The 19,704-nt window shown below is 40.4% G+C and overlaps 2 protein-coding genes across 2 annotated transcripts in view; both read right to left on the reverse strand.

Moving 5' to 3' along the window:
* LOC127809472 (DNA (cytosine-5)-methyltransferase DRM2-like) overlaps positions 1 to 19,704 on the reverse strand; it is a 74,946-nt gene that overhangs the window by 33,294 nt on the left and 21,948 nt on the right. The gene's annotated exons all lie outside the window — the stretch shown is intronic.
* On the reverse strand, positions 1,792 to 3,596 carry LOC127809277 (uncharacterized mitochondrial protein AtMg00810-like). The gene is made up of 2 exons (XM_052348041.1): positions 3,491 to 3,596; positions 1,792 to 2,564 (listed from the first exon to the last, which is right to left on the reverse strand). The coding sequence occupies exons 1-2, from the start codon at positions 3,594 to 3,596 to the stop codon at positions 1,792 to 1,794; spliced, it is 879 nt and encodes a 292-aa protein (XP_052204001.1).

Genomic DNA, 19,704 nt, shown 5'->3' on the forward strand with positions numbered 1-19,704 from the left:
CTTGGACAAAGCTGGTCGACGCATGAAGAAGTATACGGATCAAGGGAGACGACCCTTAGAATTTGCTGTGGGGGATAAGGTATGGCTGAAACTTGCTCCCCAGATTTGGAAGCTCAGCACATGAAAAAGTATGCGGATCACGGGAGACGACCCTTAGAATTTGTTGTGGGGGAGAAGGTATGGCTAAAACTTACTCCCCATATTTGGAAGTAAATCACTAATAAGAAGGTACATCATGGGTTGATTCCAAGGTATGATGGCCTTTAGAGGTGGTGCAACGAGTTGGTGTTGTGGCGTATAAATTACTACTACTCGAGAGGCTAAAAATATGTCCAACTTTTCATGTGAATTTTCTGAAACCTTACTATGAAGACAACACTCCTGGTCGGGTGCAGGCCAAGAGGGCCCCTCCAACTATCAGGGTGCAGCATGATCGAGAGATTGAGGCAATTCTAGACCATCGCACATTAGGGGCAAGTAAAAAGAACAGGCGTGTGCAGTACTTGGTGAGGTGGAAGGGAACTCTAGTAGGGGAAGAAAGTTGGGAGAGGGATACAACCTTGTGGTAGTTTAAAGACATCATACACCAATACTTGTCCTCACTTCCGTCGAGGGAGTCGGAACCTTCTGGTGGGGGTGGTTTTTAATGTCTCCGACAAGCTCACCCGACTCTAGTGAAACAATGTGGCACGAGGGTGGCATGTCATGGCAGGTGATGGGCAGATGACAGGCTTAAGTGTTGGATGGCACAGGGTTGTCATGCTAAGGTCGCAACAAGCATGCAAGGGAAGGCAGCAATGTGCGGCAGCGTGCGGGGGAATGGGCCTCGATGGCTAAGGCACCCGTATACGGAATGACGGTTGGCATGGATGGGGCTGGACCCGATTGTGTGGGGCGGATGCCATGGGGCAGCCACGCAAGCCGAGAGACCCGGGCACGCTAGCTAGCTGAGCTGGCCGAGTTATGCAGGACAGGGGGGCAATCCGCATGCCTTTGCGGGAGGCAAGGCCAACAGGCAAGAAAGGTTGCAACACCGAGCGGGTGCGGCGCGCGCACTCCAGCAATCTGTGGAGCATGTCCGCGCAAGGCACCCCAAAAAGGGCCATTCGTGGCCATGCGCATGCAGGGGGCTAAGGCAGTTACAACAGGTGCCAGCTAGGCGAGCCAACGGTCACTGCACGTGATGCATGCGGCCCTATGGTTCAGTAGCGACGGTTATGAGGCATAACCGCTAGTATTTTCTGTAGCCTATATATATGTGGCTTTGTGGGCGATTTTGGTAGCTTTTTAGAGTGCTTAGCCCAAGCCATTTTCCTTTGTACTCTCGAATTGAATAAAAGGTTGGGATTTTTCCTGAAACAAGCAGAAAAAACTCTCTTGCTTGATTGATTCTAACGAAAAGAAGAGCAGAAATATATACAAAATACATCCTTATCTTTTCTCCTATAAAGTAGGAGATGAGATAGGATATGCTATCTCCTAAATATTAGGATATTCTATCTCCTAAATTATAGAGACTAATTTAAACTTTAAAATACAAGTTTACAATATTTAAATTACAAGACTAAAAGCCTTATCCATCGGTTAACTATTTTCAAATTTGAATTTCTCTTCCTTGTCCAACACTCCCCCTCAAGCTGAGGAGTAGATGCACGTCATCCCCAGCTTGCCAATTAGAAATTCAAAACCTAGTCTTGCCATTGCTTTGGTGAGCACATTTGCTACTTGATCAGTGGTAGGAATATAAGACAAGATTATCCCTCCTTCTTCAATCTCTCGTTTTATAAAACTTCAGTCTATCCTAACATGTTTCATGGGATCATGTTGGATAGGATTCTTCACTATGCTTATTGCCGACTTACTATCACTGTATGCCCTTGTAGGTTGAACCAAGGGTATCTTTAGGTCTCCCAAAAGCCTTTCTAGCCAAATTACTTCACACATTTCTTGAGCAATAGCACGAAACTCTACCTTAGCACTACTATGGGCCATCACTGATTTTTTTTTACTTCTCCACATCACCAAATTTTCCCACACCTTGGTACAATATCCGGTTGTTGATTTGTTGTCTTCACTTGATCCTGCCCAGTCTGCATCCACAAACCCCTCAATTCCTCTTTCCTTTGTCTTCTGAAACATCAACCCCTTTCCAAGGGTTCCTTTTAGATATCTTAGCACATGAAAAACGACATCCATATGTTTTTGTGTAGGAGAATGCATGTATTGGCTTATTTTACTTACTGCGTAGGCTATGTCAGGCCTAGTAAGAGACAAGTAAATCAACCTCCCTACCAACCGTTGGTACCTCTCTTTGTTCACAAGGACATCATCATCTTCTTCTCTTGATTTCCATCCTTTATCTAATGGAGTTCCAGTAGGTCTACAAGCCATCATCCCGGTGTCCTTTAGCAAATCCATGGTGTACTTCCTTTGTGAGATAAATAATCCTTCTCGGCTTCTAGCAACCTCCATGCCTAAGAAGTATTTCATAAGCCCGAGATCTTTGACTTCAAATTTGTACTTTAGCTGCATCTTTAAGGTCTCAATCCCTTGTATGTCATCACCTATAACAATTATATCATCAACATAAACAATTAGAATAGATTTCCTTCTTCGAGGATTTTACAAACACTGTGTGATCGGCTTATCCTTGTTGATACCCAAATTGAACTAAGGTCATGCTGAACTTTTTGAACCAGGCCCTAGGTGATTTCTTCAACCTTAAAGATTTCTTCAGGTTGCAAACCTTGCCTATACTAGCCTCCCTTTCAAAACCTAGTGGGACTTTCATGTATATTTCCTCATCCAAATCACCATTAAGGAATGCATTTTTAATATCAAACTGATATAATGGCCAATCTAAGTTTATAGTAATTGAAAGGATTACTCGGATCGAATTTAATTTTACCACAGAAGCAAAAGTCTCCTCATAGTTTATCTCATAGGTTTGAGTAAACCCTTAGGCCACCAATCGAGCTTTATATCTCTCCACAGTGACATCAGCTTTGTGCTTTACTATAAATACACATTTGCACCCAACTATTTTCTTTTCTAAGGGTCTTCTCACTATATCCCACGATCTATTATCCACCAATGCCTCCATTTCCTCCATAACAGCTGCTTTCCATTTCGGATCCTGCATTGCTTCTTGAATATCTTTTGGAACAACTATACTGTCAACTTTAGCAATGAAACCTCAGAACTTAGGAGATAACTTAGTGTGGAAAAAACTGTGTATAGCTAGCCATTCTAGGAAGGATTCTATATTAGCTATTTTAGGAAGATCAATTACGTTGATTTAGTTGGTTTCCTATTCTATTAGGAGATTCCACAAATTATGGGATCTGATATAGCTTTCTCTTATTGTTAGAAATTTATGTATATATAGCTAACCTCTATGTATCATTGGCTAAGTGAAGAAATACAATTATTCCTCTATTTTTCACATGGTATTAGAGCAGGTTTTCTAGGATTTGTTGGCCCTAATTGCCTTCATCACCTAGGGTTTTTACCATCACCTCTAGCGATTTCTTTCTGCCCTTACTGGCCTTCATCGCCAGTTCATAAAAGGCCCGGATCGAGAAGCCTGTCATCATCTCTGCCTAGATTGAGAAGTCCGCCTTCACCGTTGCGGTCAACGCTTGCGCTGCCATCCTCGCTGTCACTGTTCGATACTTCCGACAGCTGCCTTCCAGATCGCAGCTGCCTCTACTCGAGTTTTTCTGCTGTTGGATCTAAGGTATTCTGATTGCGGAAGTGCTGCTACTGCAGCCAGCGATCATTATTGACGCTACCCCCAAATCCAGCTCCTTCGTGAAACAGCCTTAGTCGCATAAGAGGCTAGTTGAGGAAGATGTCAGACGTTGGGGAAACTACACTTGGGACAACAACTGTTACAGCCCAATCGGAAAAGGAAGTCCGGTCTCAACAATCTGGAGAATTGCAGAGTATTCATGCTGCCTACAGGTTATATGGAAAGAACTATCTTAAGTGGTCTCAACTCATCCGGACTGTGCTGAAAGGAAAGGGAAAAATTGCTCATCTTACTGGTACAGGCCCTAAACCCACAGATCCCAAGTTTGAAGCATGGGATGAAGAGGACTCCATGATCATGGCATGGTTATGGAATTCTATGATACCTAAAATTAGTGATACATGTATGTTCTTAGCCACTACCAAGGATACATGGGATGCAATGCAGCAAACTTACTCCAAGGCTAGGGATGCAGCTCAAGTATGTGAAGTCAAAGTGAAAACTATGGCTGCTAAACAAGGTAACAGAATAGTCACTGAATATGCAAATCAACTGAAAGCCTTGTGGCAGGAATTGGACCACTACCGAGTGATAAAGACCGAGTGTTCTCAAGATGCAATGGTCTTAAAGAACTTCATTGAACAAGATAGGGTCTATGATTTTCTGGTTGGACTTAACCCAGAATTTGACCAGGTAAGGATACAAATCCTTGGAAAGCTGGAGGTCCCATGTGAAGTTGTAGCTCTAGTCCGAGGAGAAGAAAGTAGAAGAGGGGGTCATGCTTGAACCACAAACCACTGACAGTTCAGCTATGGTGGCTAGTGGTAAAGGATCAACCATAAACATGGAGAAAGGAACAGCCTTTGAAGGAGGAAAGAATGGTCAATTGAAAGCCCAAAACCGTGATGGATTGTGGTGCACTTACTGCAAGAAGCCTCGGCATACACGAGAAAAGTGCTGGAAACTTCATGGTAAGCCTTCAAGCCGTGAATGGGGACTAAAAGGAGGAGATCAACCTCGGAACAATGGACAAGCTCACATGGCTGCAATACCACAAGGTGAATCAGCATCACAGGAGCCGAGTAGTCTCAACCAAGAGGAGATTGAGAGGGTGAGATCCCTTATTAGAAGTCTTAAAAAGCCTTCAGGTACTTGCTCTTTGGCATATTCAGGTGAGTTTCCATTGGATTAAATGCCTCAAGTGTCGTCTTTACCAACTCTTGGGTTATGGACTCAGGAGCTACCGATCATATGACCCACTCATCCCAATGTTTTTCCACCTATACTCCTTGTCCAAGCAATCAGAAAATCGCCACAGCCAATGGCTCCTTAGCCACTATAGCTGGAGTAGGGGATGTCAAAATAAGCCCAACAGTAACCTTGAGAAATGTCCTACGTGTTCCTAAATTGTCTACTAATGTTGTCTCTATACAAAAACTCACCCAAGATTTGTGTTGTAATGTTGTTTTTCATAGCAGTTATTGTGTATTTCAGGATAAGGATTCAGGGAGGATGATTGGACGTGCTAGGGAACGGAATGGCCTCTACTATCTTGAGACACCTAGTCAATTGAACATGACCAAGGGCAGTTTATCCCATTCCTTCATATCAGAATGTGTTCCCTCTAATAGAGAAAGAATTCAGCTTCTCCATTCTCGACTAGGACATCCATCATTTAGGATTATTGCTCTTATGTTTCCTTCCTTGTTTACCAATTTAGCTGCTGAAAATTTTCATTGTGAGGTGTGTGAATTTGCCAAACACAGACGTGCTCCTTTTCCAATTAGCAATAAAAGAAGTCCTATTCCTTTCTACCTGATTCACAGTGATATTTGGGGTCCATCTACCATTTCTAGTGTGTCTGGAGCACGATGGTTTGTTTCTTTCATTGATGATTGTACTCGAGTCACATGGATTTTTCAGCTCAAACATAAGTCTGATGTTAGTACAGTTCTTCCCAATTTTTGCTCCATGATTCAAACTCAGTTTGGGGTTACTATCAAAAGGTTCCGGTCAGATAATGCTAGGGATTATTTCAACCACATTCTTACTCCCTATTTTCAGAAAGAAGGAATCATTCACGAATTCTCTTGTGTGAATACCCCACAACAAAACGGAGTTGCAGAGAGGAAGAATGGTCACCTCCTTGAAAAAACTCGAGCTCTATTGTTTCAGACCAATATGCCTAAGGTTTTTTGGAGGGAAGCAGTTCTTGCAGCCACTCATCTCATTAATAGGTTACCTTCTCGGGTCTTGGGTTTCAAGAGTCCTATGGATGTCCTTTCCACATTTTATCCAACTCTCACCACTACCTCTCACCTTGTTCCTCGTGTTTTTGGATGTGTGTCCTTTGTTCAGGTGCATAGTCCAAACGGGGGAAAATTAGATCCGAGGGCTCTCAAATGTGTCTTTGTAGGCTATTCTTCTACTCAAAAAGGGTCTAAGTGTTATCACCCTCCATCCAAACGGTACTATGTCTCGATGGATGTCACATTCAATGAACATGCATCGTATTTCTCCCATCCATTCTGTTCCCATCCTTCTCTTCCGGGGGAGAATTCAATTAGGGAAGACAAGGAAAGTTTTTTGCTCGATTCGATTCCTTCTGGTTCATCATCTCCCCAACATATGCCCAGGAACTCATCTGACTCTATGCCTAAACAGCCTATTCTTGAACCTATGCCAGAAATACCACATGAACCACAAGAACAACTTGATTCTACTCCTGGAGATGCTACGATTTGGCAAGGTGTTTGTGAGAAAGAAGGCGATTATTCCTGAACCTATGCAGGTCCAAGAGTCCAACCCAGATTCCTTGAATGAGGTAACAATTTCTGACTCTGTATTACAACTTGAAACTGAAGTTCAGGAGGATAGTAATGACCAAGACCTTCCAATTGCCGTCAAAAAAGGAACCAGAGAGTGTACAAAGCGACCTCTATACCCCCTTGCACACTTCTTATCATTTAAAAACTTCTCACCACATCACCAAGCCTTCCTTGTAAGTCTTGATACTATCACCATTCCTACTACCTTATCCGAGGCATTGTCTAATGAAAAATGGAAACAAGCTATGAATGTGGAGATGGAGGCATTGGAAAAGAACAAAACTTTGGAACTAGTGAGATTACCAACGGGAAAGAAACCAATGGGTTGCAAGTGGGTGTATACGGTGAAGTACAGGGCAGATGGGTCAATTGAAAGGTACAAGGCACGATTGGTAGCTAAAGGATACACTCATACTTATGGAATTGATTATCTAGAGACTTTTGCCCCAGTCGCAAAAATGAACACTGTTAGGGTATTGCTGTCACTTGCTACTAATTATGGCTGGGAATTGCAACAATTTGACGTCAAGAATGCATTCCTACATGGAGAGCTAGAAGAAAAGATTTATATGGAAGTTCCACTAGGCTATGGGAAGAACTTGGCTGATCATACGGTGTGCAAATTGAAAAAGGCTTTGTACGGTCTCAAACAATCACCACGGGCATGGTTTGGAAGATTTGCAAGAGTTATGTTGCCTATGGGATACAAACAAAGCCAAGGAGATCACACACTATTCTTTAAACACTCTCCATCAAGGGGAGTTACAGCTCTCCTTGTGTATGTTGATGACATAATAGTGACTAGGGATGATAATAGAGAGAAGCAGTTGTTAGGTCAATGTTTGGCCAAGGAATTTAAGATCAAAACATTAGGAAGGTTGAAGTACTTTCTTGGAATTGAAGTTGCACACTCGAGGCAAGGAATCTTTATCTCACAACAGAAGTATGTTACAGATCTTCTCAAGGAAACGGGTAAAACTGCATGCAAACCAGCAAGCACTCCCATGGATCCAAATCTTAAGCTTGGGAAAGCAGAGGAGGATGCGGCAGTTAATAGGGAAATGTATCAACGGTTGGTAGGAAGACTCATTTACCTATCTCACACACGACCAGATAGAGCATATGCAGCGAGTATAGTTAGTCAGTTTAAGCACAATCCAAAGACAGTTCATTTGCAAGCTGTTCACCGGATTCTACAGTACCTTAAGGGGACACCAGGAAAAGGGATTCTGTTCAAAAGAAATGGAGGTTTAGTCCTTGAGGTTTACACCGATGCTGATTATGCTGGGTCAATTGTTGACAGAAGATCAACCTTTGGATATTGCACTTTCCTTGGAGGAAACCTTGTAACCTGGAGGAGTAAGAAATAGAATGTAGTAGCTCGATCTAGTGCTGAGGCTGAATTTCAAGCAATGGCTCAAGGAATATGTGAACTACTTTGGTTAAAGATCATCTTAGAAGACATGAGAATTAAATAGGATGGACCGATGAGACTCTATTGTGACAATAAGTCTGCAATCAGCATAGTTCACAATCCAATTCAGCATGATCGAACGAAGCATATTGAAGTTGACAGACACTTTATCAAAGAGAAGTTGGAAAGTGGTTTGATTTGCACACCTTACGTTCCTACAAATGGTCAACTAGCCGATGTTCTTACCAAAGGGTTGAGTAGCTCAATGTTCGAGAATATTATATCTAAGCTGGGAATGGAGAATACCTATTCACCAGCTTGAGGGGGAGTGTGGAAAAAACTATGTATAGCTAGCCATTTTAGGAAGGATTCTATATTAGCTATTTTAGGAAGATCAATTAGGCTGATTTAGTTGGTTTCCTATTCTATTAAGAGATTCCACAAATTATGGGATCTGATATAGCTTTCTCTTATTGTTAGAAATTTATGTATATATAGCTAACCTCTATGTATCATTGACTAAGTGAAGAAATACAATTATTCTTCTATTTTTCACACTTAGCATAAGTTAGATAATTTTTTATAGGATGTTTTGCACAGGACCTCACTCCCTTTCGCAGGGCTATTGGCATTGCCCAATCTAGCCCATCCTCAGGGACTGCCTCACTGTTAGCATCATGTGTCCGTCTGATGGTTTTTGTATTGTCTCTGGTTATTTCCCTTCCAAAACTGCAGTCATCCTTCAATGGACCAGCTTTTGGTAGAGATGATTGGCACTGATGCTGCTCTGTTTGGTTCCTTGGTCGTCGGGAATAAACAAACTTAGGGTCAACAGCTGATTTGATTTGTGGCTAGGAGGAAAACTGACCAGAACAATGGTCAGATGTTTCTGAATCAGCTGATTTTGACTTAGAGGTTGTTTCAGGAGTTGCTGGGGCTACTGGAACTATTGTAGGAAGGGATTCCACTGGCAGTGTATTACCATAGGTAATGATTTCTCCCCCTTAAGAATACACTGGTAGTGACAGTGGAGGGGCAGAAAGAGGATCAGTAGGTATAGCCACAGATGGGTTGGACTGATAGAATGAAATATCTTCATAAAATGTGACATCAGTGGAAATGTAATACTTGTGGCTCGTAGGGTTGTAACACTTGTAGCCCTTTTGGATAGGTGAATAACCAATGAAAGGACATTTTAGGGCCTTGGGATCAAGCTTAGTCCAAGATGTACTGTGGTTGTGAACATAGACAACACAACCAAACACCTTAGGTTCAAGAGATTGTAAGAGAGGAGCATGAGGATATATAGCACAAAGGGTCTCAAGGGGTGTTTGGAAGTTCAATGTCTTGGAGGAAAGACGATTTATGAGATAGGCGGCCGTAAGAACAACCTCCCCCCAATAGAAATTAGGGATATTAGTGGTGAACATCATAGCCCTAGCAACTTCTAAGAAATGCCTATTTTTCCATTCAGCCACTCCATTTTGTTGTGGTGTGTATAGGCAAGAACTTTGATGCAAAATCCCATTGTCAAGAAGGTAATTGTTTATGTCATGAGAAAAATATTCCCTCCCATTATCAATCCTAAGAATATGAATAGAGACTTGGAACATGTTCAAGACAAACTTGTGAAACCGTTTAAAAATACTGCTAGCTTTGGATTTCTCTTTCATAAGATATACCCAACAAGCCCTAGAATAGTCATCTATGAAAGTTATGAACCATCTAGAGCCCGAAACATTTGGGAGTTTAGAAGGACCCCAAATGTCACTATGAACCAAGTGGAATGGGGATGAGGGTTTATATAGTTGAATGGAATGATGAGCTTTAGGTTGTTTAGCAAGAGTACATTGCTCACATGAAAGATTGTGATCTTTATTAATGAAGAATTGAGGATACAAAAATTTGAGGTAAGGGAAACTAAGGTGTCCTAAACGTTTATGCCATAACATAGCTTTGGCATTTGAATTAACATTTAGAACAACTTTATTTGAAGGAAATGGGTTTGAAGGACTTCTTTTCAACCAATAGAGACCATCCTTAGCTTCAGCACTGCCAATCATCATCCCCGAGGCTTGGTCCTGAAAAAAATAAAAGGGTGAGAAAAAGATTACTTTGCAGTTCATGTCCTTGGTAATCCAATTTACAAACAGCAAATTGTAGCTTAATCCTGGTACATATAGGATTGAATTGAGTTTTAAGTTAGAGACACAAACTTTTCCAAGTCCTAATGCAGGTGGAGTAGACCCATCTGCCATGGACATCTCAATTATTGTTTTACATGGCCTATATTCAGTCATACAATCCATAGAACTAGCCATATGATCGGATGCCCCAGTATCTATTATCCATACATCCTTAGGAATCTGTTTTGACATAAATGAGTAGTAAGGATTACCTTGTTAGTTCTATATAATGACAAATATATCCCAAGAGGGGGGGGTGAATTGGGATTTGGGTAAATTTTGAAAAACTTAAAAAATTTTGCTTGCAGGACACTATGTTTTGAAACCTGAGGATATATGTTTCGAAACTAACCTTTATGTTAAGTATGTTTCGAAATATAGATGAGTATGTTTCGAAATCAAACTTACTGGCAGGTATGTTTCGAAACTTACTATAGTATGTTTCGAAACCTTACTCTCTGATTGCAAATATTAAAACTCATTTAGTTTTTCAAAAACGATTCTTTTGAAAGCATGAACAAGGATAACAAGAAGTAAGAATGAGAAATCAAGTACACACGAGATTTATAGTGGTTCGGCACTCGCCTACTCCACTACCTTCAAGCTTACCCACTTGAAGGATTTGCAAACCCCAATCACTTTCACTAGCGATCAACAACACCAAGGGTTTTACCACAGTTCACCCTAAAACCTTACACAATGAGTTTTTACGGACTCAACTCAAACCTTACAACAAGATAAATAACACTTATCATTTACAACCCAACAATTTGAATATAATTAAAAAATCTTACCAAATAGTTATTACAAACCTATTGGTATGAAGTGAGGAGAGCTTGAAAGGATGAGAGCTTTGGTTTCAGTTTGCTTCTCCTTTTCACACCACAATGCACACCACGGAATGATTGCAAGGATCTTCTTTGAGAGCTTGTTAAAAGAGCTTCATTTGCTTGTGCTTGTGGAAAAAATCTCTTGTAGATGTGTAAACTTGTGGGTGCTTGTAAGAGGTGACTTCTTGTCTTCAAAAACTGATATATATATATATATATATCAAAGAGATAGCTTTTTGGCTAATTATAACCGTTAGAGACAAATAATAAAGTAGGTTTCGAAACATACATTTTAGATTTCGAAACAACACACTTTTACACAGATGTTTCGAAACATACATACCATATTTCGAAACATATAGCCTTTACAGTTGGATATGCACCAATAGACAAAATGAGTGAAGGACATCTTTTAAAAACAAAATGATTTGATTTTATTCTCCACTTATAACATATCTGAAATTAAAACATCAAGGTATGGAGATTATTTCAAAAATTATCTTTTCAAATAGCTCTTGAAATAAAGTGCAAAAGCATGACAGATTTTCAAATATTCTTTTGACACAGTCAGATGTTTCGAAACATGATATCAAGATTTCAAAACATACTTCAGAAACATGTTTCAAAACATGTTAAACAAAAATTTTAAATACACTGTTGTCAGAGATTCAGAGATGACAGACTATATAAGTTTCGAAACATATGCATAGTTTTCAAATAGGTTTCGAAATTCAGCATATAAACTTAGCAAAACTTGAAACCTTATCAATATACATTTCAAAACATTTATAGAAACATGACAAAACTGATGTTTCGAAACATGAAAACTTAGTTTAGAAACATGATGCATAAATATTGAATTTATTTCAAATATAACAGAACTATGTTTCGAAACATAGAAAGATGGTTTCGAAACATGACACATGAATTTTGATTTTTCAAACATTTGAGCTTTCACGACAAAACACTAATCATGCATGTTTCGAAATATGAAAAACTTATTTTGAAATATGGGATTTTCATAAAGAATTTTCATTCTAAGGTTAGATTTTCATCAAACACATTTTCTCATATATCAAAAAATATTATACAATATACCTTGTAAAGCAACTGGTCCGGTAGGTTGATGATTAGAAGACCCGATTGAGTTTGTACCTTGGTTTAGCAGCCTATATAGGGTTTGGATTTGTTCCTCTGACAGATTGAGATCTGTTTTTGATCCTTTTTCCACTGATTTTGGTCCACTCTCTCCGGATGTGGCAACCACATAAGCTGATCTGGTTCCTTCTTTGTTATTCTTTGGTTTCCAGTTGGCTGGTTTGCCATGGATCTTCCAACATGTCTCTCTCGTATGATATGGTCTCTTGCAATGATCACACCATTGCTTCTCTCTCCCAGCATCCTTTTGAACAAAATCTCCTTGTCTAACAGTGGCTAGGGCAGACTGTTGATGGAATAGGTCATCAGCCGATTGAAGCATTACTTTGCGTCGGCTTTCTTCTCGTTAACTTCTGCAAATACTTCTCTTAAACTAGGCAAAGGTTTAGTACCTAAAATTCTGCCATGCATTTCATCTAAATCACTGTTAAGTCCATGGAGGAAATCAAATATCCAGTCTTTTTCAACCATTTTATTATACTTAATGCTATCAGCCACATTCTCCCAAGTAATAGTATAGAATAAATCCATCTCATGCCACAATTCTACCAAAGTATTAAAATAATTTGTAACATTCAGATTACCTTGTCTGGTATTTCTTATGGCTAACTTGATTTCAAAACTCTAAGATGAATTCTCCAAATCTGAGTACATCTCTTGCACCAAATCCCAAATCTCCTTGGCTGATTTGTGAAAGAGGTATGTCCTTCCAATCCTGGGTTCCATGGAGTTTATCAACCAAGCCATTATGGTTGAATTTTCTACTTCCCAAGGGCCACATGTGACTGTTGTCGGTGGAGGAGCAAGGGTAGCACCAATTAAATAGCCTGATTTTCCTTTCCCTTGATCACCAATAAAACGGATTGAAACCATTCTCTAAAATTACTCCCATTTAGCTTATGGTGAGTAATTTGCAATGGATGGTTGTCGATTGAATGGCTGGACAGGTTTGGGAAAGATTGAGAAGTAGCCGAGGGATGAATAACACTTGGAGAACTGGTCGCTGAAGTTTCTGTGAGAGTAGGGTTTTGATTTGTATAGCCCATGATTTTGAGGAAACTAACAATCGGCTGAGATCGACTAGAGAATTTTCCTAGGCTTTGATACCATGAAACAAGCAGAAAAAACTCTCTTGCTTGATTGATTCTAACGAAAAGAAGAGCAGAAATATTTACAAAATACATCCTTATATTTTCTCCTATAAAGTAGGAGATGAGATAGGATATGATATCTCCTAAATATTAGGATATTCTATCTCCTAAATTATAGAGACTAATTTAAACTTTAAAATACAAGTTTACAATATTTAAATTACAAGACTAAAGGCCTTATCCATCGGTTAACTATCTTCAAATTTGAATTTCTCTTCCTTGTCCAACATTTCTCATATTCTTTGTGTGTGCTTCCATTTGTTTGGTGTATTAACCCCGGAGGGTTGTTGGCTGATCTAAGTAGGCGAACTTAGAGCCATCACAAGGTTGTAGGCCGGAATCCAAAGTTTAGAAATATCGGAGCAGTATAATAAAAGGCGTGGCGACGGACGTCCATACACAACTTCAAAAGGTGTAGCATGTAAGGAAGAATGGAAACTAGTATTGTAAGAATACTCTGCCCAAGATAACCAATCCATCCACTTAGTAGGGTGTGTACTAGTAAAACACCTTCAATACATCTCCACCATCCAATTAACAACTTCTGTTTGCCCATCAAATTGGGGGTGATATGCTGAACTGAAGCATAGTTTAGTTCCACCGAAACGAAAAAGTTTTTTCCAAAAAGCACTTGTGAAGGTAACATCACGATCACTCACCATTGTTTCAAGAAGACTGTGTAATTTAAAAATGTTGTCGAAGAAGAGCCTTGCAATACTTACAGTAGAATAAAGGTGAGCAGTGCCAGTGGCCAATAAATGATAATATTTGGAGAAATGATCTACCACCACTAAAATAACATTTTTCCCATGAGAGGTGGGCAACCCTTCAACAAAATCTAATGATATATCAGACCAAACCTATGCGGGAACGAACAAGGGTTGAAGAAGACCAACAGGTTGCAAAGTTTCTGTTTTATGCCTTTGACAAACTCCACAAGCACGAAAAAAGTCACGAACATGGTGTTTCATTCCTGTCCAATGGAAATCTTTAGCAATTCAGAAGAGTGTCTTTTGATACCCTTCATGGCCTTGATTATGTAAGGCACTCAGGATGGTCTGAATTGAGGCAAAGGATGGAACCAAGTAAACGCGGCCTTTATAGAATAATAACCCATGCTTAAAATTCCACTGTATTGTTGTTGTACCGTCTTGCACGTTGGTTATACATTGCTGAATTTCTGGAGAGTTTTGTTGCTCATGTCGGATGGCATCAAAGAGACTTAATTGGGGCATTGAGATGGCAAGTAAAACAGCTTCTTCAGTATCTCTACGGGATAAGGCATCAGCTACAGTTTTGCTTCGGCCAGCCTTATATTCAACTGAGAAAGTGTAGCCCAAGATTTTTCCCAGCCAATGTTGTTGTGGAGGAGTAAGGGCCTTTTGTTCTAACAGAAACTTGAGGCTGTAGTGATATGTTTTGACTATGAAATGCTGCCCCCACAAGTAAGAACGCCAATGTTTGATAGCCTTGACTAGGCCAATCAACTCTTTCACATATGTTGGAAGGTGTTGGTGTCTAGCCGCTAAAACTTTGCTAAAGAAGGCAATGGGTCTGCTATTTTGTAACAAAACAGCCCCAAGGCCCATGTCTGAAGCATCACATTCAATGGTGAAAGGTTGAGAGAAATCAGGAAGTGCCAATACCGATGTAGTGGTCATGGCCTCCTTGATGTTTCAAATGCCTTTGAGGATTGATCACTCCAAACAAAGGAGTTTTTGCGTAACATGGTTGTTAATGGTGCTGCAATGGCGCTGTGAGAAAATAATTAAGAGAGAAAAACCTAAGAGATTAGCCTCTCTTAGCTTGTTATTTATAATTAGCATAATGGACTTTAAACCTATGGGCTTAATCTAATTACAAAATAAAACACACATATAATAATTATAATATATACTAATAATTCTAACACTCCCCTTCAAGCTGGAGCATAGATATTATATACACCAAGCTTATTACAAATATATTCCACTCGAGCACCCTTTAGAGACTTGGTGAAGACATCTGCAAGTTGATCATTAGAGTTAACAAACTCTGTAACAATAATACCTTCAACCAGTTTTTCTCTAACAAAGTGACAGTCGATTTCAATATGCTTAGTCCGCTCATGGAACACTGGATTGGAAGCAATGTGTAAGGCAGCCTAATTATCACAAATAAGCTTCATAGGAGACACTTCACAAAACTTGAGTTCCTGCAAGAGTTGTTTAAGCCAGATGAGCTCACAAGTTGCATTAGCCATAGCCCGATACTCTGCCTCTGCACTAAATCTAGCTACTACATTTTGTTTCTTACTTTTCCAAGAAACCAGATTTCCTCTCACAAGAACACAATACCCAGAAGTTAACCGATGATCAGAAGGAGATCCTGCCCAATCTGCATCTGCATAACAGCAAATATATGTGTGACTCTTATCCTCATAGAGTAGCCCTTTACCTGGCACTCTTTTGATATATCTCAGAATCCGGATAACAGCATCCCAGTGAGAATCACATGGTGAACTAAGGAACTGGCTAACTACACTCACAGCAAAAGCAATGTCAAGACGAGTGACTGTAAGATAGTTCAACTTGCCTACCCAATCTCCTATACCTTTCAGGATCTGAATAAAGCTCCCCCTATCCCAGCAAGAGTCGGACATTCGGATTCATTGAGGTGTCAACTGATTTGCAATTCACCATACCAATTTCTTCTAAGATGTCCAATGCATACTTCCTCTGAGAAATTGAGATACCATCTCCTGATTGAGCAACTTCAATACCCAAGAAATACTGAAGTCGGCCTAAGTCTTTGGTCTGAAAGTGCTGATGTAGATGTTCCTTCAGCTTCTGTTTTCCAACCTGATCACTCCCTGTGATAACAATATCATCTACATAAACCACAAGGTAGATACATAAGGAAGAAGAATGGCGATAGAAAACCGAATGATCAGCCTCACTTCGAGTGAGACCAAAGGCTTGAACCACAGTGTTGAACCTGCCAAACCATGCCCGTGGAGATTGTTTCAGACCATAGAGAGACTTCCTGAATTTGCAGACTACATTAGACTCCCCCTGAGCAACAAAACCAGGTGGTTGCTCCATATATACCTCTTCTTGCAAATCACCATGAAGAAATGCATTTTTAATATCAAGCTGATAGAGTGGCCAATGACGTGTACCAACCAAAGAGAGAAAGAGGTGAACAAAGGCCATTTTCGCAATAAGAGAGAAAGTATCGCTGAAATCTAGCCCATAGATCTGTGTAAAGCCTTTGACAACCAAGCGGGCCTTAAGACGTTCCACTTGGCCATTAGGACCCACTTTGGGTGTGAATACCTAACGACAACCAACGAGAGTCTTTCCTAATGGTAAAGACACCAAATCCCAAGTACCATTTGAATGTAAGGCATCAATCTCATCTAACATAGCCTGATGCCAACCAGGATGGGACAAAGCTTCACCTATGGTTTTAGGAATAGAAACAAAGGAAAGACTCGAAACAAAGGCACTATAAGAAGGAGACAAACGGTCATAGCATAAAAAGTTATAAATAGGATGGGGATTATGAGTAGACCGTGTACCTTTGCGAAGAGCAACAGAGAGATTGTCGGGCTCAGGATTCGGGGCAGGAAAGACAACAGAGAGATTGTCGGGCTCTGATACCATTCTGTAACGGGCAGGGTCTACATAGCAACGTATTGTCCGGTTCAAGTCATAACCAATCCCCGGTTTTGTCGGTCTAGGATTTAATCCAAAAACGCGGGTTACTATGTAGAACACCCTCCGCACTTATATGCCCAGTTCCCCCCATTTGCATGGCCGATGTGAGATTCGCCTAAGGTGCTTACACGCACCCCCCCTTAGGGACTCAGCGTCCTCGCTGAGGTTTGCCCCACCACCGTGCTTAGAGGCTTGGAAGTCGGCTCTGATCCCATGTGAGAAAATAATTAGGAGAGAAAAACCTAAGAGATTAGCCTCTCTTAGCTTGTTATTTATAATTAGTATAATGGGGCTTAAACTTATGGGTTTAATCTAATTACAAAATAAAACACACATATAATAATTATAATATATACTAATAATTCTAACAGGCGCCATAATTCTGAACAAACTTGCGGTAATAACCAGTGAGGCCTAAGAATCCATGTAATCCTCGAAGAGTGGAAGGTTTAGGCCATTCTGTCATTGCTAAAATTTTAGAGGCATCTGCAAAAACTCCTTCAGCTGTGATAATGTGGCCTAAATAAGCTATTTAGGTTTGGCCAAAAGAGCACTTAGATTGTTTTAAGAAGAGATGATGATCTAATAATAATTTGAAAACAATCTGTAGATGGTGAATGTGCTCAACCTAAGTGCTACTGTACACAAGGATATCATCAAAAAATACCAAAATAAACTTCCGTAAATAGGGACCAAATACCTCATTCATGAGAGCTTGAAAGGTGGAGTGTGCATTGGTTAAGCCAAAGGGCATCACTAGAAATTCAAAATGACCATGGTGTGTGCGAAAAGCTATTTTCTCCACATCTGTCTCCCTCATTCGAACTTGAAAGTAACCTGATCATAAGTCCAGCTTGGAGAAATATTTCGCTCCAAATAAATCCTCCAGTAGTTCTTCAATCACTGGAATTGGGAATTTATCCTTGATGGTTTTAGTATTCAACTCACGGTAGTTGATACACATCTGCCAAGATCCATCCGATTTAGGAACAAGAAGCACTGGGGAAGAAAATGGGCACTGACTTGGTCTAATTATCCCCTGCCTTAGCATCTCTGAACATTGTCATTCAATTTCATCTTTTTATGTATGGAGGTATCTGTATGGACATACTACTACTAGCTTTGTCCCGGGCTCCAACACAATTTTATGATCATAGAAACGCTGAGGTGGAAGACCCTTTGGTTCAAGGAAGATGGAAGCATACTCTTGTAATAAATTCTGCAAGTCTTTTTCGTTGTCCTTTCCAGACACAATAGTATGGAATCTTGCCTCTTGAATGGTAGAGGAAGGCTAGCTTCCATTTAATTCTACACGTATGCCTTTTTTAGAAAATGACATCTGCATCTTCTTGAAGTCCCATAAGATAGGTCCCAATGTCTTGAGCCAATTAACCCCTAATACCACATCAAAACCATTTATGTTCAGTACATATAAATCCAAGATAAAGATATGATTACCAATTTCAAGAGAAATTCCCTTGCATTGACCCTTGCTTCTGATCGTTCTCCATTAGACACTACAACTCGCAACCCATCTTGTTTCTCCATTCGAAAATTAGATCGTGAAGCAAGCTTCGAATTTATGAAACTATGGGTGTTGCCCGAGTCCACTAAAGCCCATACGGACTGATCTCCCAATTTCCCACGTAGCAGCATGTTCTGTGTTGAGGTAGTACCAATAATTGCATTTAAAGAAATCTCCGGTTGGTCGGTTTGTGTCTCTTGGTCTGTGGGACCTTCTTCTTCATTTCCTTTAATTAAATCAATCCAGAACAACCATGTTAGAATTATTAGTATATATTATAATTATTATATGTGTGTGTTTTATTTTGTAATTAGATTAAACCCATAGGTTTAAGACCCATTATGCTTATTATAAATAACAAGCTAAGAGAGGCTAGTCTTTTAGGTTTTTTCTCATAATTATTTTCTCACATAGTATCAGAGCCACCGATAAGAAAAAAACCCTAGTCGTCGTTGTGTATTTTTTCGAGCGATCGAAACCCTAGCGGTCAAACCCAAACATCACTGCCCAATACTAGAACCTCACTGTTCGGCCACCATTGGATCACACCTCCACCACCATCGAGTTTGCCGCCCCTAGATCAGCCGACCGCCGTAGACTCGCCGCCGCCGCTTGCTGCTTCCGTCTCCACGCGCCAGCAAGTGACAGCGAGTCCGCCGACCAAGATTTTCCGGCTTCTCCAGATCTGATCGCCGGCGACCCCTCAAGCCACTCCCGGTGTTGAAACCCTCGCCATCTCTGATTTCAATGACGTCGTTTCTGTAAGTGTTATTCCCGCTCTGGCACCTGTTGCCCCCACTGCCTCTCAATCCTTTACTGTCTCCAATCTTGGAACAGCCAATATTACTACTGTCAAGTTGATAGAGTCGACCAATTATCCCTCACGGGAAGCCTCTGTCAAAATGTGGTTCAAAGGGCAAGGCCAAGTGGATCATCTTACCACAAAGGCTGAAAGTGTGCCAGAAGAAAATCGAGCTAGATGGGAACAAGTTGATGCCCAGTTATGTAGCCTCCCATGGCAATCTATTGATCCTTCCATCATGTAGCTATTTCGCCCATTTGAAACTTGTGTTAATGTGTGGAAGGAAGCTGAAGAGTGTTATACAAACGACATCCAACGTTTATACACTGTGGTTTCTAATATCAAGAATCTCAAG

This window comes from Diospyros lotus, chromosome 9 (assembly GCF_014633365.1).
Source record: "Diospyros lotus cultivar Yz01 chromosome 9, ASM1463336v1, whole genome shotgun sequence".
Classification (NCBI taxonomy): domain Eukaryota; kingdom Viridiplantae; phylum Streptophyta; class Magnoliopsida; order Ericales; family Ebenaceae; genus Diospyros; species Diospyros lotus.

What these genes read in the sequence shown, in the direction of transcription:
- LOC127809277 (XM_052348041.1), bottom strand. Translation starts at nt 3,596, where the DNA reads ATGATGACAGGCTTCTCGATCCGGGCCTTTTATGAACTGGCGATGAAG. An exon ending in AAAAACCCTAGGTGATGAAG is followed by an intron (nt 2,565 to 3,490) that starts GCAATTAGGGCC and finishes TAATTGTTATAG; the next exon opens with GTGATGACATACAAGGGATT.